Source organism: Anopheles ziemanni, chromosome 2 (genome assembly GCF_943734765.1).
Source record: "Anopheles ziemanni chromosome 2, idAnoZiCoDA_A2_x.2, whole genome shotgun sequence".
Taxonomy (NCBI): Eukaryota; Metazoa; Arthropoda; class Insecta; order Diptera; family Culicidae; genus Anopheles; species Anopheles ziemanni.
Window position 1 is genome coordinate 37,019,293 of NC_080705.1, and position 22,359 is coordinate 37,041,651.

Genomic DNA, 22,359 nt, shown 5'->3' on the forward strand with positions numbered 1-22,359 from the left:
TGTACCGCTTTCCCGAACTAGAACTGCGTGTTCTGATGTGGAACCATATGAAAAATCCGCATATTCTAATGCACTTTAGAGGTATTAGTATTGCTTACATGCAATTTTAAACAAGAATGCATGTCACTTCTAAAAGTTATACACATTGTAGATTAGAAAAACATCATTTAATCGATTTAACTGTGTCAGGCATGTTTTATTTTACTTTTATGCATCTCTTACCATCTCGCGTTTTCCTGATGCGTATAGGAAAAATCATTACACAAAACCCTGTAGCATCTACTAATGGCCTTTTTCTTCTAGGTAAGTGAAGAATGTTTTTTTTTTTGCTCGGGGGGTAAACAACAGTTTCCCTCCAAGCTTGAGTTTAGCCGCACTGATCATACGCACCGCAATCCGCTACTCGCAATCCATGATCGTCGTCGTCACGATGGGTGATTTTCGAAACAATCATCTGCCTCGTAATCAAATGTACTCCGTCGCGGCGGCCCTCAACCAGGAAGAAGCTGCTCGGAAGGAGAAGGAAAGAGACGGGCTCCAAGAAATGCCGGAGAATCCCTTCGAGGGTCTGTTGTTGGCGAACGGTCGACTCAAAGCTCGACGACACGATATGTGGCCAACAGTATAGCACCGGATTCGGTCGACGGTGAACACGGGTTCTAGTGGTTCCGACGCAGCCGACCCGAGGAGAGTACACATCCGTGCGAACAGTTTCACACCGCTAAACCGTGGAAATAGGGGAAAAGTCAAGCGAAAACTTGAAGTTGTCCGTGCATAAGTTGGTTTTAGGGGTGACCAGTGATGCGTACCATCTTACCATGCTAGAACGCATTTTGTTCAGCTGCATCTTTGTGGGAGTGCTAGTGAGTGGCCAGATCAGTGATCTTCGGTACACCGAGGTAAAAGTACAACAGTCGCTTATAGTGTTTTTGTTACAATGAAATGAATAGATGAAATGGAAATAATGACCAAAACTAGTGCAATTTATGTAAAGATAATTTCTTGTTAATGTATGATTGAACAGTTTGTTGTTTTTGTATGAAATGATCGAATCACTCACAATCCATTGCTGTTAGTTATTCGAAAATAGACGTATAAAAATTGTCATCATTATGGTGTTCATAATTATAAAATTTTACTCCTTATTTTAATCGTTGTGGAAATTTGCCTTCATTATGGTGTCCATTATTATGAAATTTTATTTTTGAAATTCTTAAAAGCTGTCAACATAATTTAAAACTCATTCATGTACTACCTAGAGACGATGAGGTCATTTACTGTTTTCAAAGTTATCCCTAAGCGACGTGGTGCGAACGTGATTATTTGTTGAGGTCTTTTTTTTAACAACCACGAAAGTGCAATAATTTCGGAAAAAATAATACAAAATAGTAAAGATGCTAATTACTACAAAGTGCATGTGGCAAATGACAGTGCGGATAATCGAATCTTCACGTTTTCGTTTCTTGCAATAACTTTCACGTTTTGTTGAATTAATAAATAAGCGTTGTCCTAATTCTTCTTTAGACGAATAATGATAGCATCGGTGAGGCAATTCAGTTCCTCCGCGAATTCGACCGTGAGGCGGCGGAAATGTGTAACCGAGTGGCGAACGCGGAGTGGCGCTTTTCAACCAACGCGACCGAATTCAACAAACGGCGTATGCGCGAGCAGCAAAACCTGGCGTCCAAGTTCGAGTGCATCAGCTGGCGAAGGGCGGTCGCGTTCGACTCGACCCGCATCGTGGACACCAGCATCCGGCGCCAGCTGGGACGTATCGTGCAGCAGGGCCGATGTGGTCTGGGCGAGGAGGGCTATGGTGAGCTGCAGCGTGTCCTGGCCAATTTGAAGGAAAAGTACAACGATGCGCGGGTGTGTCCGTTTCACGGTGGTGAGCCATCGTATGCCGGTACGTTCTCTTCACCGGGGGCGGTGGCGGCAGCTTATAAGAGTTCGAATTATGTGACAGGCTACACCGACTACTGTGACCTCAAGATAAGCCCGGATCTGACGCGCATAATAGAGACGAGCCGATCAGAGGCCGAGTTGCGCTACTATTGGGTGGCGTGGCGCGAGAAGACGGGTCCTCCGATGCGTAACACGTTCATGCGGTATCTACACCTGGCCAACCAGGCCGCCGAACGGCACGGCTTCCGGGACGCCGGGGAGCAGATGCGCTCGGTGTACGAGGATAGCGACTTCTTCTTCACCGTCGACGACCTCTGGATTCAGCTGCAGCCACTGTACAGGCAGTTATTCACGTTCGTACGTAGGGGTCTTGTGCGCCAGTACGGGGAGTACATCATCCGTCCGGACGGTCCGCTGCCAGCCCATTTGCTGGGCAACATGTGGGCCCAGAACTGGCGGCACATCTATGGACTGGTGAAACCCGGACCCGTCGAGACCCCGGACGTGACGGGAGAGATGGTCCGGCAGGGTTACACTCCAGTGAAAATGTTCCAGACGGCCGAGGAATTTTTCACCTCGATCGGATTGCCACCGATGGCGCCCGAGTTCTGGCGCAACTCAATGCTGCAGACCCCTGCCGATGGTGGGGGCGGCGGCCAATGTGGAGCATCCGCCTGGGACTTCTGCAACAAGATTGACTTCCGCATCAAACAGTGTACGCAGGTCACATTGGACGACTTCGTCAACGCGCACCACGAGATGACGCATATCCAGTACTACATGCAGTACGCTAGCCTGCCGTACCTCTACCGCGAGGGTCCGAATCCTGCGTTCCACGAAGCGCTAGCCAATGCGGTAGCACTGAGTGTCGGCGGACCAGCGCACTTACAGAAGATCGGCCTTCTGAACAGCCCGGTTTCGGTAGCGAACGGCAACACCGCCATCAACATTGAATATCTGCTGAACATGGCCCTAGATAAGCTTCCGTTTATGGCCTTCAGCTTGGCTGTGGAGAAGGTAAAATTCATTCACAATACACCTAACTTGTACTATTTGTATTGAAACTTTACCTCATTTCTGATCCCCAACAGTGGCGCTGGTATATCTTCGATAAAGGACCCGTCGGGATGAACGCACGCTGGTGGGAGTTTCGACTCCGCTATCAAGGACTTATACCACCGGCCGTTCGAGGATACGAACATTTTGATGCCGGTGCCAAGTACCATGTTATTTCCGATCAGGACTACATCAAGTATTTCGTCGCCACCGTGCTCCAGTTCCAGATCTACTCCGAACTGTGCCAGGCAGCGTTACACAGTGGGCCACTGCATACCTGTGACTTTTACCGGTCGCGTGAAGCTGGACGGATTTTGAGGTATATTTAATGTGGAAAGCCTTTAGAAACCATTTCCTTAACTTGTGCATGTTTTATCCAGCGATGTTATGCAACAGGGAGCATCGCTATCGCCTCAGCAGCTCATCAAGCTAATGACCCGCGGAAGAACATCGCGAATGTCGGTGGATGCACTTTTGGAGTTTTTCCGACCGCTCGAAGCCTGGTTGGAATTGCAAAATCGAGATGAACAGGTACATTGTGCTTTTTTGTGTCGTGATTTTCATAACATTACAACATTATCTTATAATGTAGCTCGTTGGATGGCGGTCTACGATGGAGGATGTGGCGCTTTACCAGCCTTTGGTGGGAAGAAATGGCGCACAAACTACCACCGTGATTGTACCCGGATATTTGCTACTAGGAGTGATCGTGTCGATGTTAGTCAACAGCTACTTTTGAAAATATTATTTCACCTAAATGCTTTTAAAATAAACTGTAAATAATAAAAATTTAATTAATTCAATAAATTGTGAACTTTATTTTTAATGTTCTTTGCATCGCTAATGAACAAGCGAAATGAATTATGACACATTCCTGTTCTTGTGCAGTTCAAAATATGAACTAATAATCTTTCGTCTTAATTTTAAATCTATGAAAAATATTTTTGAAGATCTTCTACAAGTATTACGTGAATACCATAATTAGAAACTGAGTTTTAAGATTATGCTTAGTATTGCGCGTGCCTGATTTGTATTTCTTATTTCATATGCATCGAAAGTGTATCCTCATGCAGTTAACAACGAACATGGGAATTCTCTAGCACGTTAATATTGTTAACATTACATAACCGTCACCCGTTCAACCGCATTCCTGGGTAGTTTTTGGAGTTTTATTTTTAAATAACTTTTGATTGGGTTGTCGTATATATTCAACTTTTAAAATGCCTAGAAAAACTCACTGCTTATTGTTTTGCCGAAGAAAGAAATTGTTCAAATTTAAATAATATTTTTTGCATTTTTCGGTTGATACGGGTAGCCCATACCTTTTGTATTTATTTTTAATTTATTTATTATGGGGTTCCGGACTAAAACCTCCCCAGACGATATCCCGCTCCTTGGGTTCCTTTCGTAGAAAGACTACTCCAAGGGTGGGTGGGTGGTGGCACACCTTCTCTACGTGAACGCGTACAACCCGGCCTCGGCCCTCTTCAGATATCCTTGCTGCGGTGCGTTGGCGCGGGCGGGGAAGCTGCTCGGTTGGGCATCTCGCCATTACCCTCTCAACAGCTCCTCCTGCTCCTACTGTGTTCCTGATGAGGGTTGCGACGATATCCCGACGACATTTGACGATCGTCGGTTCCGCCGTCTGCTTGGTGGAGGTTCTGGCCGCTCTTCGTTCCTTCTCCGCTGAAGCTGACGCATGATATTTTTTGCCGTTGTCTTAACCGCCTACCAGTTTTCTCTGCTGGCGCACATCTCCTACGTCAGATTGTCCGCTCTGACACCATACCTTTTGTATGGGAGATTCCGTTTTTCTGTACTTCAGACCAAATATCTTTTTATCTGGATGCACGTTCGATATGCAGTGAAGATATTTGAGGGAGTTTTCTAAAATATTGTATAATTTTTATAATTTCAAAAATTCTTCTTCTTCTTGGCGTAACGACCATCTTAGTCATTCCAGCCCGTTAAGGGATTACAAGACTGTTTCCCTTGTGTACGTGGATAGTCAGTCCTCTCGTACAGGGGAGGGTCCGGTCTCGGTTGGGATTCGAACCCACACCGTCGAGGTGGTGAGCCCCGGCGCTCATGGGCCGATTTTCTAACCGGCGCTACCGCTCGGCTGTCGCAATCCCATTAAAAAAATCATTAAGTATATTTATTTGAGGTTCCAAAACCCTTCACTTCTTAAGCCCCTTCAATTCTAGAGCCATTCACCTGTATAGTTCATACATGTTACCCAAAGGATTGCCTTTTTTTTTATTTGGTACTGATATCTTTGGTCGTGAATACTCAACTACTTGAAATTTTTGGGAAAGTTACATAAAATATTGTAAAGCTAATAAACTTTAAAAGGCTTGATGCTTTTTTAACATTAGTACAACATTTTTGAAACAAATTTGGAATAAATTTCTGAAAATTTCAAGTAATTTAATTTCAACGACCAAAGATATGTATACTGAAATAGAGAAAATGCAAACTCCTATGTCAAATGTAGGGACTACACAGGTTTAGGTTGTAGATGTGAAGGATGAAACTTCCTAGAACCTCAAATTAATATACTCAATCAATTTTTTAAATTTTAAATTTATACAATATCTTCGAAAACACCCTCAAGTATCTTAACTGAAAGTTTCAAATCGATCCGACATCTAGATAAAAAGACATTTGGTATGTACACATTAAGTACAGGAAAACGGAGTCCCCCATACAAAATGTATGTGCTACCCGGATAGGACGGATCGTGTACTTTGGTAGTTTTGGTTGAACGAGTGACGGTTAATTGGTACAAAAATATCCATCTACAACCTTAGTGCATCAACCTACTTTGTACAAGCCTTGGATGACGCGGGGATTGCTGATTTTGACAAATTGTCTAAAAAGCATGAACCAAGGTGAATATAATAAGCGGGGATAGCACCCAAGATAACCTGTGACGGCATTATGAAGTAAAATACCCACTTTTTAGTCAAAGTTGTTCTACATTTTGCGAAATAAATCTACTGTCGGAAACAACAACAACCGATACACAGGAAACTGAAACATTTTGCAGACAAATTGTTAAAAATTTTACTTTTGCTTGTCATTTGTGGATTTGATCGGAATGAGTTCACCTGGTGTGCTAGCTTTGGCAACAACTAACAAACGCTAGAACCGTCGAAGTGGCAACTTCGTTCCTCGTCGATCGCGAATCAAAACATTCATTTGTGGCACAATAGACGGAAGGAAAGGAGTCGCTTGGATTTAGCTACGTCGACGCTTGGAACAGCCATCAATGAACTATCCTTCTACCAGTTGACCGCGTTAACGTCGATAGGACAAGGTAAGGAAAGTGTGTTATCTTTTGGCGTCTTTGTGACGACGATAGGTGAATAATCCGATGGCGTACCTTCGAAGGACAACATAAATAAAAGTAAAACTCGCGGTATCAATCTTTCTTCCGCGCGGTCGATCCAACGTAAACGCGGCACGGATAAAACGTTGCTCCGTTCAAGTGACCACGAAACAGCACAATCTATTTTTGACTATGTTTTCTTTTCCTACACCCACCTTTCTTTTTTGGTGTCTTTACCGATTCATGGATTTTAAATTTAGCGCGGCCGGTTCAGTTGGATGGCTAGTGAAGATTGATTTGTTTGCTGTCCTGATAACCCTTGAGTTTAACCATTTTGGAATACCTGCTCTTTTCCTTACAGCACGGTGAATACAAACGAAACGGCGCTCGTGGTATCTGCTCGCAGCTTAACGCAGTTTGTGACGGTCTACTTTCCCTCCACAACTGCACGACCGATACTGCACGATGGGGATTATTATTTCAAGATTTCGGGTAAGTATCCATAGTAACCTTTGGATTTGCGGGCATTTGCTTTTCCCCGCCGGCCCACTAGAAAGTCCGAGATAAAAGAAGGTTAGAAGGCAAGGAACTGACTGAACACGGTTTGACCTGAGCACGATGACGCACAGTGTTTGTGGTAACGGTAATAAAAACTGTGGAGATAAGCATATTTCGCTAAGTAAGATTTAACGATTAAAGTGCATTTGGACTGAACATGACTGAGCTACCTTGTACTCAGAAGTGGAGCAGGTTTACGTGGCTCCTTTTTGATACTGGGAGTTTTAAATATGATGTTTTGAACTGTTAACATAACAGTAGCTTTGACTTTTCGCTTCTTAAACTTAACACATTAAAAGACCTTTTGTCTAAAGGACTCCTGTTAGAATGTTTGCCCTTCGTTGGCATTTTACGATTTACTGTTGGCCAGGATTAGTTGACATTCAATGTCCGATTCGCATGAATTCCGCAGACGTCGAACAAACACACAACCGGATGAGGTAAATTTCAAACGGGCATTTCGTGCGGCCTTTTCCAAGCGTGTGCATGTTACAGACAAAAATAAATATTCAATTAGATAGTTCGGCGTCGGGTTGGTGGAAACGACGGTAAACGCTCACGGTACCATCATTACCGATGCTGATCAATACAAAGCGAAACTTCACCGATACCGTCGTCTTGTAGTGCAATGAAATCGAAACTGCAGACGGCCAGCCAGGTTTGGCGCGCATCGAAGCATGGAGGAGAAGGCGTTTCGGTTGCCCCAAGAGTGCACTTAAATTTACTATCAAATTTTGTTTTTCCGTTCTTCTTCTGCCCCGGCTTTCTTCGTTCATAGAAAGAGAAAACCACCTTACAGCTGTTGGAGGCACTGGAGGAAAAAATAAAAGACATCGAAGCGTACACAATTAGTACCCAGGAACGGCGGAAACGTTTCGTGGCACGTTTTTTGGTCACTTCAATCGGACTGTACGTGGTAGCGTCGTTAATTTTCTACTTCGCTTTCTTCCCTTCGACATGGAACGAGCGGATTGTATATTCCGTTCCGTTGCTACTATGCCCAATAATGTGAGTATTCTTGTTCACATGTGGCTCCGGATTAAGGTAACCATTCTTTCCAATTCTTTATTTACAGTATTTTCGTTCTAAAACGCTTACTAGCGTGGCACTATGAGCGGAAAGTGCTCCGGAACTCGAACAAACTAAAAGACCTGCGCACGGAAAAGAAGAAAATCCTCGAAAAGGTGATGGAAAAGGAGACCTACAAGGTGGCGGTAGAAATATTGGACAAATTCGGTGACAAATCGCATCGGCTGCAAACGCAAGCAATCAATGCCTCCCTGACGCCCTTGCGGGCTCCCATCAATTCACCAAAACCGATTTCCACCGGGATGCCTCGAATGCCGGTACCGAGCATACCCCAGAGTCGGCTTTCTCCTCCCTCGGTGGCGGTTCGTGCACCGACTCCGGTCACCCCGCAAATGCGACCGAATCGCCCCATGCCTGTGACACCCCAAACAGCCCCTGGTTTAATCATGCGACATCAGCAACAGCACCAGATGATGCACTCTGGTGGTCAAACGGCGTACAGAAGGACACCTTTTCCCATCATTAACCACAACCAGAAGGGTGTTTGGGAGAAAATGGTGGACTATTTGGTCGGAGATGGTCCCGTGAATCGATTTGCGATGATTTGCAGCGAATGTTTCATGCACAACGGTAAAGATGAGAAGGCCGACTTTCTAGGTTGCATAAAACATTAATTATTACCTTGCTTGTTTCGGTATTCTTGTTCCTAGGCATGGCCCTGAAGGAGGAGTATGAGTATACTGCTTTCCGGTGTGCCTTCTGTGGCACATTTAATGCGGCGAAAAAGCAGCGTCCTGTGGCACCCCGACTGCCCTTCGAGCAGGCACAGTTTGACAGGCTTTCTCAGAAGCCTGAATCAAGCACGGCCTCGGAGGTGGAGGGAGATGATGGAGAACGTTCTTCTGCGTCGTCCGAGTCTGGCGAACCACGCAGTCCTGGTGTTGGGGAGGAAGGGCCAGGTGAAAAAGTTTTATCTTATATTTAATTTTATCTTATTTATTTCTCTTATTAATTTAGTAATGGCCTTTGATAACCGCTGTATTTCTCTTTATAGTTGAATCTGAATTGGAGGTCCCACAGGATGAGGCACGAATGCAACTAGATAATCCTATGGGTGAATCGGGTGAAGGTGGGTCTGAAACGGTGGAAAATTCAACTCCAAACGACGAGTCGGTAGAAAGGACTGACACCAAAACGCCCACTGATACAGCCGTATCCGAAGTGCCAAGCCGGCCGGAAACTGTGGGATCGAAAAAAATTGACTGAATTCAACTAGTTCAATTCGTGTCGGATCACGTTTTGTTTTGTAAAGCTAGATATTTTTTTCATTATTTCAATTTTTATCTAATCACTCTTTAGCTCTGTCTTAACCAATTCCCAATCCATTCATCCGCGTATCTTTTGGATACTTTTACAACAAACGCTCGAAACTAGAATGAACTCACTCATAGACCAGTTGATACATTTGCTTTTATAGCCACACAGGACTTAAACTCATACTGTTATTTAGTTGAAGCATTTAGGGAAGCAACAAGCACGGAGGGCGAATACAGTTTCACTAGTCAAAATTGGCTAACCCTGCTTCGGGCAAGTCGTAGAGATTAGCTTGCATGTAAAAAGCGATTATAAAACGAGTGAAAGTAGTTGCGACTGTAATTTAAGTGAAACGTTTGCCAACGCAGAAATAACCGTGCCTGTTAGTGTGTTTGAAAGGGTGGTAAGCAGTAGGAGCATAGTATAAGCAGCATTTTTTGGGGCAGGAAACGAGGAACTATGAACAACCTGTGGGGTTGAAATTGAATAGAGCGAATTTTGGTGAATGACCACCACCTTGGAAAGGAAGTTGAATTTATAGGAAAAGGAAATGATTCGTTTTTGAAGGTTCTTAACTCTTGTTGTAATTAAAATCCTACTGTAAGATATTGCAATAAAAGAATTTGAAGAAGTTTTCTCTATTAAATATGCTTTTATTATTGTTCGTGATTACTGATAAGAATTTTAAATGCTGCGACAAGCAACGGAAAAAATGAGTGGTAAAGTTTGACAGTTCTTTACCACACACCAAACCTGCACATATACTAGCTTTGATAAACATGCAGGTTGCTGTCACTCGTCTAAACAAGTTGTTTTTATTCCATCTGCCGCGTGAAACAGTTCAAATAACAAAAACAAACATCGTGCTGTTATCAATTTTGACTCCAGTGATTATTACTACCTGTCTTGCGCCAGACGTAAACTTAAACAAACCCGTGTTCAATTCGTTTGCCATGCACCAGGTATAAACGGTCGGACGATGTCGCAAACCGTAGTGGAATTGCACTGGTTTCCGAAGTACACGGACCGGTTTCTCACAGCGGCCAGCTCGGAAATCAATCTCTACCAGGTGAAACCGGATCTTGTCGACAATGGAGAAAAATCGAGTGAGTGTAAATGTACGGGTTGGCTCCGAAATTCCGCACCAGAAAAATAAACCCATCTGCGTTTTGTTGCTTCCTTCCCATAGACATCAATTTGGACATCTCGAAGAGCACCACTGCCACGTTAATCGCCTTCGAGACGCGCTATCAGTTCGTGCGTACGGTGGCACCATCGTACTACGGCGGAGGCGATATTCTATTCGCCGCAGGCCTGCCTAACGGGAAGGTTGCGTTATGTAACTTTGTTGCCGAAAATAATGTTGAGTTCAGTAAGTTTTTCTCCCCTTTCAGTTGCATTGGCAAGGCTGTTTTTAAATGTCATTTCTAATATGTTCTTTATAGCACCCAGAATATCAAGAGCGTGCACGTGCCTGGCATGGAGTGAACTGGAACCAAATTTCTTGGCCATGGGACATGACCGGAACAGGTCGGATAACTGTATCACGATTTGGGACACGGAACGAGGAGTGCCAAACCAATCTTGTAAGTAAACACCATTCTCGCTATTGATTTATAGGTAATTTCAATTCACGTATCCTCCCTTCAAAGCAATCGTAAGCATGGTTGGCCTTTCGGAAACGGCCCATTCGGTGTGCTGGGACAAAACATTCCCGCAGGTCTTGATTGCAGGCATGAGTCACAAGTATATCAAAATGATGGACATCAGACGTAAGTATTCGCACTTTTCACAACGTCGGTTTCGTAGTTAGTAATTTCTGGCTTTGTTTTTAGAAAATCCTGCCATCACAACGGTGGCAAACACCCGAACGGTGAATGGGGTCTGCGTTGCTCCAAATGGACGTTACCTGGCTAGTTATGTCGAGAACATCATTAATCTTTGGGACCTCCGTTCGTTGGAGAAACCGATCAGTCAGATACAGATGCAGAAAAGCATTAGTCAGCTTTCCTGGTGCCCGACGCGATCCTCCGTTTTGTCCACGTTGCAGCGCGACTCGCCACTGATCAACCTGATCGACCTTCACTGGCCCGGCTCGGAGATGGACGGTGGTGAGCCACATTCGGTGAAGCGGTTTGTTTCTCCATTTCAAACCACCGCCAACACGCTTACCACAACCCGCATACCGTCGATGGCTTACCTGTCGTGGCATCCGTATGACCTGGAGCGGATGCTTGCACTGTCGAGCGTCGGTAACATCTGTGACTATCGCATCCCCCAGCGGGTGGCCGTTTCGTGGGACAACAACAACAACCTGTTCGGTAACAATGGCACCGAGTTGCGACAGTTCGCCACACCGACTCGCTCCTCGACCCCGACCGACTCGCTGAATCAGTGGAACATCGACAGCAGTGAGGAGGACATCGCTGAAACGATGCAGCATCGAGCTCTGAAGAACTACGGGCTGATGGCGGACCTGCAGCGGAACGGTGAGCTGGTGGAGAAGAACGATGGGCTGCTGTCGGTCTGGCGAATGTTGGGTCACATGGTCAAGGAGGATTGTAAACTTGGATTAAAATCGATCCTTGGCGTTAGCAGCGCGCTCGATGGTCCTCCCATGTCTCAGTCGGAGCCGGTCAATACGAAATGGAACGATTTTAGCATGTGCAGCGGGCTTGTCGTGTACCGGAGCGAGCAGCGAGATTTTGCCCAGCTTCTCTGCGGGTGGACGTTCGAGCGGGACAAGGAGACTTCCTTCACGGCGTTTCTGGACGACCTGTGCGCCAAGCGTGAGTACACCCGAGCGGCGTTACTAGCCTGTTTCCACTTCCGCGTTCGTCTAGCGATTGATATTCTCGGTAAGGGTGCTGACCAAGCGTCCGATCCGAGCTCGCTGTTGCGAGTGGCAGCCATTGCACTGTCCGGATTTTCGGCCGAACGTTCGGAACTGTGGCGCAAGCAGTGTGGTGCGGCACGCACGCAGATTGACGATCCTTACTTGCGCTGTATGTTTTCGTTTCTTGCGCACGAGAAAGAAGGCTTCGAGACGGTTACTAATGAGACGCAAATTTCGCTCAGCGATCGAATGGCATTCGCGTGCAATTTCCTCTCGGACGTGAAGCTGGCAGAATACACCAAAGGCATGGTGGCGAACTGCATCGAAACGGGTGACTTGAACGGTTTGCTGCTGACGGGCGCTTCCAACGATGGCATCAACCTGCTGCAGAGTCACCTCGATCGGACGGAGGACGTGCAGACGGTGGCACTGATCGCCGCCCGGTTCCTATCCTCGGAGCTTCTCTCCGACTACCGCGTACAGTACTGGATTGCCACCTACCGGGATATGCTGGACGTGTGGGGCTTGTGGGAGCAGCGCGCTCAGCTCGACATCACTCTGGGTAGCATCCGGTCTCCACCACGTAGCTCCCGGTCCGTGTTTCTGCTGTGCAACTTTTGTGGCAAAAATGTGTCGATGGCGCTACAAGACGATGCACGGATGCGCACCAACGCGACCAGTATGCATAAACTGTCCTCCTGTCCCCACTGTCGCAAACCGCTTCCACGGTGCGCACTCTGTCTGCTGCACATGGGCACCACGATGGGCGCCATCTCGCCGAGCCAGGTCGCCCAGGGTCAGATCGGATGGCAATCGAAACCGTTTTCGAAGTGGTTCAGCTGGTGCCAGACCTGTCGGCACGGAGGCCACACCGAGCACCTAACCGAGTGGTTCAACCAGAACACCGAGTGTCCGGTGACGTCCTGCAACTGCAAGTGTTTCGCCAAAGATCTGCCGATGCCGCAGTTCCCACGCGATAAAGACAGTGTCTCCTGACACCAGCTGTCGACGCTGTTCTAGGCAGCCCTAGTACTTTCTTGTCATCGTCGGTGTTCCTATTCTTAACGTAAGGATATGTTTGTTTTTTTTTGTGCTGTCGCTAATGGTCTGTTTTGTTTTGCTTCAATTTAAACGGTGCTTGTGAATGTCCGTTCTACTTTAATCACTTTGTTTCCTACGTAAAAGACAAATTTTATACATTGATGGGGAATGCAATTTGTAAAAAAGTCTTTAATAAAATCAAACAATTTATACAGTAAGTGAAATATTTTGCCATCATTTGTGATTATAGTTATGTTTGATTTGGGATATTTTGTACTCCTATTTCAAGAACGTTTCTAACGGTTCAATTTTTGTATAAGCTATGGTGATATTTTTGTACACAGCTGCATTTTCATAGTACGTTTTGTTCACAGTTAATTCAATCCAGCGAAACCTGGTATCTGTAAAATATTAAAATATGAATATTCAGTAGTATGTTACAATGTTCACCGACTTGAACGATTCAATTTTATCTTCATCTTCAACGATAACATTTTTTCAAACCTGCTCTACTGCTCGGCTGTGTACTGATGTTAAAATTATCCTTAACGAACGATTCCAAGAAAATACATTTTTAGCATTCACAATGCAAGCAAGGTTGGATAAACTTGGTGTTGAATAGTTTACGCACTTCATGGAATCACTAGCGGCTCATACGGACAAATCATCTGTTTTCACTTGTCCGAATCCAGCTTGCTACTGTCGTTTTCACGACCAAATTTTATATGATTGTGGTTTCTGGATCTATAGCTCTGGTCGAACGTTTCCGTTGACCAAGTTTTTCAACTTAATGAGTTTCGCACGTGGTGTTCTTTGAGTCTAACTTTTAAGCTATTGGTAATTAATTCAACATGGTACAATCAATCAATCAAGGCCCAGATTTTTCCTCAAAACATCGAGTATTTATGGGAAAACAAACGCTTTTGAATGCAGACAGGCAACCGCCATCTTTTTGTTCCAAGGAAATGCGAAGAAAAATAAAAAATGGCCTACTAGCAGACCACGCCTACTTTCTTAGCGCACGAGGAAGTGTTCGCAATTGCATATATTCTGGCGTTTTAATTATGTAAGGGCCGTTCAGGGTGCAGGTTAGCGGATGAGAAGAAGACGAAGAGAAAAGGTGGGGGAGTAGCGTAAAGAACGGGTACAATTTATATCGCTTAGCGTCGGTGATTAGATTTTCATGCTTTACGGGTTAATTGATGGACTTATTGAAGCAGTGGTTCTCAATTATTCCTCAACGACTTCTGTTTTCAAGTATCGAAAATGTTTTCTAGCAATTGTATCAAATATAACATGTTTTCGTTTATAAAGTCAAAAATACCACCACGTTTTCCTCACCCAAAACGTTAATTTTACTTTGTGAACTAAAAACACCGGTAAAACCACTTGTTTTTTCTCGCTGCATTGCATTGCTGCATTTTTTTTCTCGCTAGGGAGAGAATTGATGGTATACGAGTAGAACTGTAGGTAAAGAAAACAGAGAACAAGGTTGGCAATAATAATGGCAACTACAGCATGTTAAATCAATTGCCATCGTGCCGGAAAACCGGTTAATCATGGCCACAACGGGAGCAGCAGAAGCAGCGCGCGAAACGACGAAAGGTCGTTTCAGGGACAGAAATCCGAGCAATGACACGCCTGGTGCTGTTGATTGAGATTGGGAGTAATTAATTTAAATTTATCATTCATTAGCGTACCGCATGTAATGGAAATGGCAATACGTTATTAAATTTTCCCGCAACCCGGTCTCGCCGGTCGGGGTGACAAATGGCGAAGGAATTGGAGCCCCGGCTAAAATGTCACGTGGTCGCAGGATGAAGCTGTGCTCAGAAAGAAGAGCGAAGCGGTTTCCCACCCGACTCGAGATTCAATTTGCTGCTCCACATTCACACATCCATACATACGCATACAGTCACAGCAACCCTTTTCCTTCGGTGTCCTCGGACTTGCAGTACGCAATGGACGGGGAGCGTTTGATGCAAATGGCGATATTATGAAGGTTCGCTCGGCCATTAACGTAATTACGCCGACATTTCGTTTCGACAGGAACGACGGCCTCGGTTTGCTCTGGAGGCAGTTTCTTCGTTTGGGGTGGATGGGAAACCCGCGCCCCATCCGAGAGGGAGCTTCGTTTTATGTAATTCCAAGAAGAAATTAAACGAATGTACATAGGCGCTCTGGGGTATCCGCTGGCACAAGCCTTTCGTTGTGGCCTTTCGCATCCGCTCGCCGCAAACGTTGGAATGACGAAGGGAAGAAAACGAAATCGTAATAGCGTTGTTTATCTTTATGCTGTTTTAAAGTATGGAAAAATTAAATTAATGCTTATCGTTTGTTCCCCTGGCTCGCGTTAATGGAAAGGGTGCGCCACGGGTTCGTGCGGCTTCCAAACCCAACACTGGTCGGTGAGTGCGAATAAAATGGCGTCAGAAGGTGCCACAACACCCCCAGGGCGAGGGGTTTTCCTGCCGATGGGGAATAAAACCAGCCGGGCCGGGTTGTCGAGCAACATAAAATCATAATCTAGAATGAATGCGTGGCGTTGGTTATGATTAGTTTGAAGTCGCAGAAGAATGATTTCTTCGGCTGGGCCCTGGGCCGTTTTTAGTTTTATGAATTCGGAGAAATTTTACCATTGTTCAAACCATTTCCAGAGCTGCTTTTAGCACCAACGTGTGGAGTAATTGTCTTAGCGGATCATTTTCTCAGGAAAAACATCGAAAAGGTTGATGGAAAAATAATGGAATCAATTAAGCTTAAAAAAAAAATTAAAAATAGCGGTAAAGTTGAATGAAGATAATAATCATAGTAAAATGTTTGGTTACTTATGACTTTCATGAAATTTATGTGAGAAGACAAGCGAATCACAAGACATCAAATGCGACATCTGCGTCAAATTGACGATAGTCTAGGATTATTAAGTTCAATACCGAACGGGGAAATTGCCTTCATTACCATCAGCGTTATCACAGGTATCGGGAAGCACTCGGTGCTGGAAATTACATTGTTTAGAATTATTTAAATTGCTGAAAATTACAGACTCTTCGCTCCATCTGGCCTGGGATTTGGTTCCAGCAAGAGAACAAAAAAGAAAAACAGCGAGTAGAGTATAACATTACGAGCATTTATTATCAATTATGTTACCCGATCGACGAACACTCGCACCCATCCGCGTCCCAGCGTTGATCACACGGTTTTTCCGAGGTTTTTTTTCTTCCTTTCGTTGTTCTCGATCCACCTTCCAAAACTGTCCCCGGCCGGGTTCGCGAAACGGGCGAAGCTTTATTATCGTCAATAATAATTTCATCCCTGCCCGAAACCCTTCGAATCGACGGTTGCCGATGGAAGCCGTTCACATTTTTCAATTAACTCTCGGCTTAGCCGAGCGGAACTGCTGCTTGCTCCCTCCCTTACTGCCCTCCCCATACGGTGCATCCTGTGGCGCACCGATTTTTCCGCACCATCCAATGGGAAACCGAGCGTCCGATCGAGTGCAACCCGTTGGAGCGAACGAAACGGGAAGTTTATTAAGGCAAGAAGGAAAAAAGTGGTGATCCATTTTCATTAGCCATACCCGTTCAGCTTTGGTTTTTTTTGTAAGCCTTTTTACAGTCCGGAGTGTGAAGAAGTAACGACCTCGACACACACACACACTCGCCGCGGTGGAAGGTGTATCCGGTGGTTGTGGTGAGATGGTGGTGCACTCGGTTAAAATTGAATTCAATTTCGTTAGTCAATTAGCCATCGCTTGCCATCTTGCCCTCCTGTCGACAGTTTGTCGACGTTTTGTCTCTTCGCAAGAATAAACAACCAAACAAAAGGCTTCCCGAACCCGACCGGGCCTGGGCTCCCAATCAAAAGCTGCCCTCGCTGCACTTAAGGGTCGTAAAATAAACGCTTCAATTTGATCGGACCCAAGTTCCCGGTGAGGTTACATTTTCCAGGCGTTCTTTCTGCCTCCCGCGTTTCCGTCTTTCCCATTACCGAGCCATCCCATGAAACCTGCCCATCCGAGACCATTCCCTACGGGTCGTGCGTCAGAATGGCAAAAGTCAACGTTTTTCCTTTTACGTTGTTTGATTACTTTCAGCTCCTTGTTTTCCCCCCACTAAGAGGCTTCCAGTCTTACCAACCATCCCCTCACGGGCTGCTTCCCTCGCATCGCGAGCTTACGATTTAAACCGCCAAATTGAGCAAAGATAAGTCAATTTCCGTTTCATCCGGCGGCCTCGAGGAAATTAACTTTCCTAAGAATCAAAGGTGTGTATGACTTCGACCGAGCATGCATGTGCGTGTGTGTGTGTGTTTTGTGGGGTTTTAAACCCGCCCGAAACCACTCTGGCCACATCCACGGAAGACATGAAGTATATTTACCATAATTGACGAACGTTACTTGCTGGGAAGGGTTAAACGCGCGCAACGGAAATGATTCTAACCGGCGGACCGAATTCTTTCGGTTCGAAGACAAGCAGCGTCTGGCGGGAAGAGGGAGGGCCAGGAGGGAAAAAAAGCCACAAGAGGAAAGCCGCAGCCCGAAAGGGAGCCGATTTGCCCATTATGGCAAATTATTTTTGGGTGCTTTAAAGTGTTAAGCAGCAAATTGATTCGTCTTCGGTTGCAGCCGGTGGAGCCTGTTTTGTTAAATTGAATCGACACCTAAATTAATTTGCGCTGGGTTTTTTTGGCGGAAGATCATAGGCGCTCGTGGAAACAAATTACTGCATTATCGAGAGAATGGGAAACTGGATGAATGGTTATGGAGGAGATGGTAATGCAATCTATTCCTAAAGCTGTTGATTGCACTAAATGGTACGTTATTATCTCCTTTTCGTTTAAATTTTTAGTTGCTCCTTGCTTTAATATGCAATGTGTTTTTCTTCACCGATTTGAAGATTCATGCTTTTCACTACAAAGTTTTTCTCCATGCCGTCATTTAATTCGTTAACCGTTATGTACAATAATGCTTGGGTGTGTATTTCTTCGCCCCGTTCGTAATCACTCATGCATAGAACCATCAAACTAAGCTTTTCTAACCTAATGAAGACATTTACTGACAAAGTAAACAGTCAGATCCGCATCCCGAATGCCCCATTTCGAAAAGGAAAAGCATTGCAAATGAGAGCATTAGCGTACCTAGCAAGCAATTTGTTTAAGCCCCTTGTGATTCTTATCGTGACAAACCATCTCAAACCTGACATCGAAACGTGACTGCACCCGACGATTTGTGCGCCCTGGGGAATGTGACCCAACGACCGTAAATTTAATGGTTTTTTTACTTGCTCACCGCGAAATGTTTTGTGGAGTCTGATCTATCTCGCTGAGCATCATCCCATCAAAAGTCGAAAAAAGTGCTATTGCGTTTAGTAATAGCCACCTGTCCTTGTTTCCCTCAGGTGAAGTTTAGTTTAAATTTACTTTGATCAATTACGTGCTCCATTTATTGAGCATAAGATCTAGGGTACGGTTTAGGATCTAGCATAAGATTTAGGGACGAAGATCCCATTAGATTAAGGCGATGAAGAGGTTGTTTGAAACTGTGACAAAACAAAACTGTTTTTATTTTTCATATCATGAACATAAACCATTTCATTTCATGATATGATCGCAAAGAGTAAATTTAATTTAGAACGTACTGGGAGCAAACATGCGCTTAAGTATGAGCGCCGCAGATTAAGTTGAATAATTGTATGAACAATTATTTTCACTCCTATTGTTTGTGTGCTGTATCCCACATATTCTATAAAACATTTATTAAAATATAGTTATTGAACAAATTATACGTACCCCCATCAAGTTTAATTTAAACCCTACCTATCGCACCGACATACGACAAAACGTAAAAAGACATGTTGTAGAGAATCAATATGCTATCCAATGAATACTTTACATTTCGACAAAGACTAGTTTTACACCTTATTTTAATGAAAATCCTAAAAAGACTGTAAACCGATGCAAACATAAATTTACTTATTCATCAAGGCTAGTAATTAAAGTATTTTTTGCTATTTCAAATTAATTTTACTAAAACTTTAGTTTTGTCAAATTTGTTTATCTCTTTTCGCTTCTCATTGCTCATTACAAAACATTGGTTTAAATGTTTGATTTGGAAGATACATATTTTTTATAAAATAATAGTTTTATTGTAGGTATGGTATGATTAATCTTTTAGTAAAAATTTTATGTGGAGAAAACGATTTTGTTTTCGGATGTAGATTTTAATATTTTACTAGGATTCATGAAAATACGATGAAAGGTTCATCAATGTGTCCTTGAAAATATGGAAAGATTCATAGGACACAACTGTAATGTTTCGTAATGATTTAATACAATTGTGCTTATTATCTTGTTGAATCTCGGTATAAGTTCCACACGAGTTTTATGGCGATTAAGCCTCAGCTGGACTAGCTTAGATGACTTTAATCTAACATAAACTTTTCCATAAGCTGGTCCACTCTCCCAGGCGCCAGGGCACGATGCGTGAATTGCTTTTAGAAAGTAGTGAACCAGATACAAACCGTACGAGGGGCACGTTCGGCAAAGTAGAATGTGAGAACGGCCGCAGTTTTCCCACCCGGCCTTTTTTTCCAGTGCCTCGTGAGGACAAAGTTGACCGGCAGCGTGTTTCCCAAGATTCATTTCAGCACCGCCCAGTGCGAGCCCCGGGTCCGTGGTAATTGCCTCGATTAAATGAGGTGGAAGCGCGTAATTGACGAGTACTCGGAGGGGAGGTACCGAACGAGCCCTGGGTGGTACTAGTTCTAATATCGGAAATTGATATTTTAATCATCTACCCATCCGGGCGCTCCGGGGTAGGTTGTCCGGTTCGAAAGCTCTCCATACGGATGATGAAAATGCGATCAACCGAGGTTTTAGTGAGTTCCGGCTTTCCGATGGGGTTTTGTCACCGAAAACGGTACTGCACCCTACGACCGCCCAGTGCCGTTGAAACCTTTGTCCAACGGTGGTGCGGCTGATCCGGGTGTAATTAACTTCCGTGCCGCGTCAAATGTCTAATCTAGCGGAATATGCGGCCCTTTTGCCCTTTCAAGGGCCCATCAATTATGCTCCGATCAGTGGTGTGCCTGGACGCTTCGGCAATCGGCAACATCAGAGAAGAACGGCACCGAAAACAAAGCTACTTCAACTGGGGTTGGTTGCCTGTGTGTTTGTTTGTGTGCGCGTCCAAGCTGGCAAGTCCCGGGAAACTATCATAATCAAAAGTCATTAGGCATGGTTACCGCCGAAATTGATCCGACCATCGAAATAATGAGGTCGCCTAATTGCACCCCCCGTGGTGGTTCACAGAACAAATACGCCTGGATGGATTTTCGTTCCCCATTTTCCCCGGGCTAGCTTTACCCATCGGGTCCTACGCGCACCTGTGCAGTCGGCTAACAACACGACGGAGCGTTATCTGGGCCGAAATGTCAACAGGAAGCAAATTATTATTTAATCGTTCGCTTGTAATATAATTAGCCGGCAGCCGACGGGAGACTGCCTTCGCATGGAAAACAATGAAAATGGCAGGTCGCTTCTTTGTTTCTGACCCGGAGTGTCCCCCGGTTTCCGTGTACCACTCTCGGTTGACCCGATCGTGAACAGTTGGTTGCTTTCTGATCACTGATAAGTTGACAAATGGCACCTTTCTAACCCAATAACTTGCCCGAGCCTGGCTGAGCACGATTGTCTTAATGCTTCGAAAACTAGGCTTCCCCTCGGGATCTCTCGCTCGGAAAACGATTTGCCTACCCGGTTCAAGTTTTGTGTGCGTAGAGTTAATTCGAGTGCGCGAAATAAAGCGCTCAAGTGAGGGGTTAATTTCAAAATAATCACTTCGCTCCGAATCACCCCCTCGGATGTCGTAGGTCGGTGGAGGTTTGGTGGTTCCATTTACATGCGACATTAATAATCCGGCCGACCGAGATTGATCGCGTTCAGACACACAAACGAATGGCTTTTTAATTATGAGAACGCGTGGGTATGAATGACGCAAATTAGTCTTACGGTAGTGAACTCGCATAATTTGACTAGTGTTGGTTACAATGAAACCCATCCGAAACTATAAAAGTTCGATTTAATAAAACTGTTTGTGGAGTAACTATAGCATGTGGTCTTTGTTAGGCAAATGGCGAGCCAAAACACACGATTATCAATCATAGGATTTGAATACTTGTTAAATTATCGAGAATTCCTTCAAATATGTATACTAATTTTCTAACAGCCCTTTAAAGATTGCTCATAAGTTTTTATCAGGCATTGCAGCTGAGAATTTGAGAATAATTATGAAATTTAAAAGTATTCAAGTATAAAAATTTTTGTGTTTCGTTTTTTCGTTTCCATTTAATGCTTTACGAGTTTAAGTTCATATTTAAATATCACAAATTCACAAACTTCCTAGTTTATTAAATGAAGATGACAAATTTCTTAGTTTATGAAAATGCACAACATACACTTTTACAGTTAAATCAATGTTCAGAGCAACAAAAATGTATCTGAAAGATTTAAAATATGATTTTAAAAGGATTCAAACTTTTTAAATCCCTTTTGCGAATATTATTTCATTTTAGAGCATAGTCTTTTCCTAGTCCTCTTAAAATCTGTTATTGTTCCAATGGCTTCGAAAGACCAAAAACTACCCGGTAATATGTGTTTCTCCTGTTTTTATGTTAAATTGGTTTTATTGTGAATAGTGTTGTTGTCTCGAATTTCAATTCCTTGGAATACTTACCCATCATCCAGGTTTCAGGTGTTATAATTTCTCAAAATTCTTATTTACCTAGACAAGAAGGTTTTTAGAAACAAGCAATTTTCCCTACAATTTCATCATTACTTATTTTTGTATAGAAACGGCTTCCTAAAATAAGCTAGCATTAAATTGATCTTGGATTGAAGTTTCTATAAGCTGTCTTTTATACTTTCGCCAAGGAAAATCCCTATGAACAATCCTGATCGTTGTCGCGACGTTGGCAAAGTGTACAAACTTGCGGCGTCTTGAAGTGGCTCCTGTTTGATCATTAGCTGTCCATTAATCAAATTCTCGGTCAAGCAACGACCCGTCGAGATAAACCCACGGACTTTTATCGGTGTTTCATCGAGACGATAATCAGCAGAACGCGTCCCGAGCGCATCGCAGAACGGGAAATCATGCTCCGACATTGCGGGACCGTAGCCAAGAAGCCCATCCGAGCCTGCGGGCGGGTAGGAAAATCTTGCCTCCGACTTTGGCAGGCACGCCATATTAGACCGACCATTCGTAACGCCGGATCAATCGAATCGAACGATC

General features: G+C 44.3%; 3 protein-coding genes across 3 annotated transcripts; all 3 read left to right on the forward strand.

Moving 5' to 3' along the window:
* Positions 1-818: 818 nt before the first annotated feature.
* LOC131293514 (angiotensin-converting enzyme-like) lies at positions 819-3,700 on the forward strand. The gene is made up of 5 exons (XM_058321590.1): positions 819-899; positions 1,525-2,922; positions 2,997-3,280; positions 3,342-3,492; positions 3,554-3,700. The coding sequence occupies exons 1-5, from the start codon at positions 819-821 to the stop codon at positions 3,698-3,700; spliced, it is 2,061 nt and encodes a 686-aa protein (XP_058177573.1).
* Positions 3,701-6,748: 3,048 nt separating this feature from the next.
* Positions 6,749-9,650, forward strand: LOC131289253 (endoplasmic reticulum junction formation protein lunapark-B). Its single transcript, XM_058318473.1, has 5 exons — positions 6,749-6,787; positions 7,632-7,861; positions 7,929-8,512; positions 8,593-8,841; positions 8,937-9,650. The coding sequence occupies exons 1-5, from the start codon at positions 6,761-6,763 to the stop codon at positions 9,146-9,148; spliced, it is 1,302 nt and encodes a 433-aa protein (XP_058174456.1). The 5' UTR covers positions 6,749-6,760; the 3' UTR covers positions 9,149-9,650.
* Positions 9,651-10,041: 391 nt separating this feature from the next.
* Positions 10,042-13,261, forward strand: LOC131284620 (GATOR complex protein MIOS). The gene is made up of 5 exons (XM_058313487.1): positions 10,042-10,302; positions 10,386-10,568; positions 10,642-10,782; positions 10,849-10,968; positions 11,032-13,261. The coding sequence occupies exons 1-5, from the start codon at positions 10,176-10,178 to the stop codon at positions 13,026-13,028; spliced, it is 2,568 nt and encodes an 855-aa protein (XP_058169470.1). The 5' UTR covers positions 10,042-10,175; the 3' UTR covers positions 13,029-13,261.
* The last annotated feature ends 9,098 nt before the right edge of the window (positions 13,262-22,359 follow it).

Coding starts and splice junctions, on each gene's coding strand:
- LOC131293514 (XM_058321590.1), top strand. CDS start 819: ATGCTAGAACGCATTTTGTTCAGCTGCATCTTTGTGGGAGTGCTAGTG. Junction 900..1,524: donor GTGATCTTCGGTACACCGAG/GTAAAAGTACAA, acceptor ATTCTTCTTTAG/ACGAATAATGATAGCATCGG. Junction 2,923..2,996: donor TCAGCTTGGCTGTGGAGAAG/GTAAAATTCATT, acceptor GATCCCCAACAG/TGGCGCTGGTATATCTTCGA.
- LOC131284620 (XM_058313487.1), top strand. CDS start 10,176: ATGTCGCAAACCGTAGTGGAATTGCACTGGTTTCCGAAGTACACGGAC. Junction 10,783..10,848: donor AGGAGTGCCAAACCAATCTT/GTAAGTAAACAC, acceptor CTCCCTTCAAAG/CAATCGTAAGCATGGTTGGC. Junction 10,969..11,031: donor CAAAATGATGGACATCAGAC/GTAAGTATTCGC, acceptor CTTTGTTTTTAG/AAAATCCTGCCATCACAACG.
- LOC131289253 (XM_058318473.1), top strand. CDS start 6,761: ATGGGGATTATTATTTCAAGATTTCGG. Junction 7,862..7,928: donor TTGCTACTATGCCCAATAAT/GTGAGTATTCTT, acceptor CTTTATTTACAG/TATTTTCGTTCTAAAACGCT. Junction 8,513..8,592: donor CGAATGTTTCATGCACAACG/GTAAAGATGAGA, acceptor TCTTGTTCCTAG/GCATGGCCCTGAAGGAGGAG.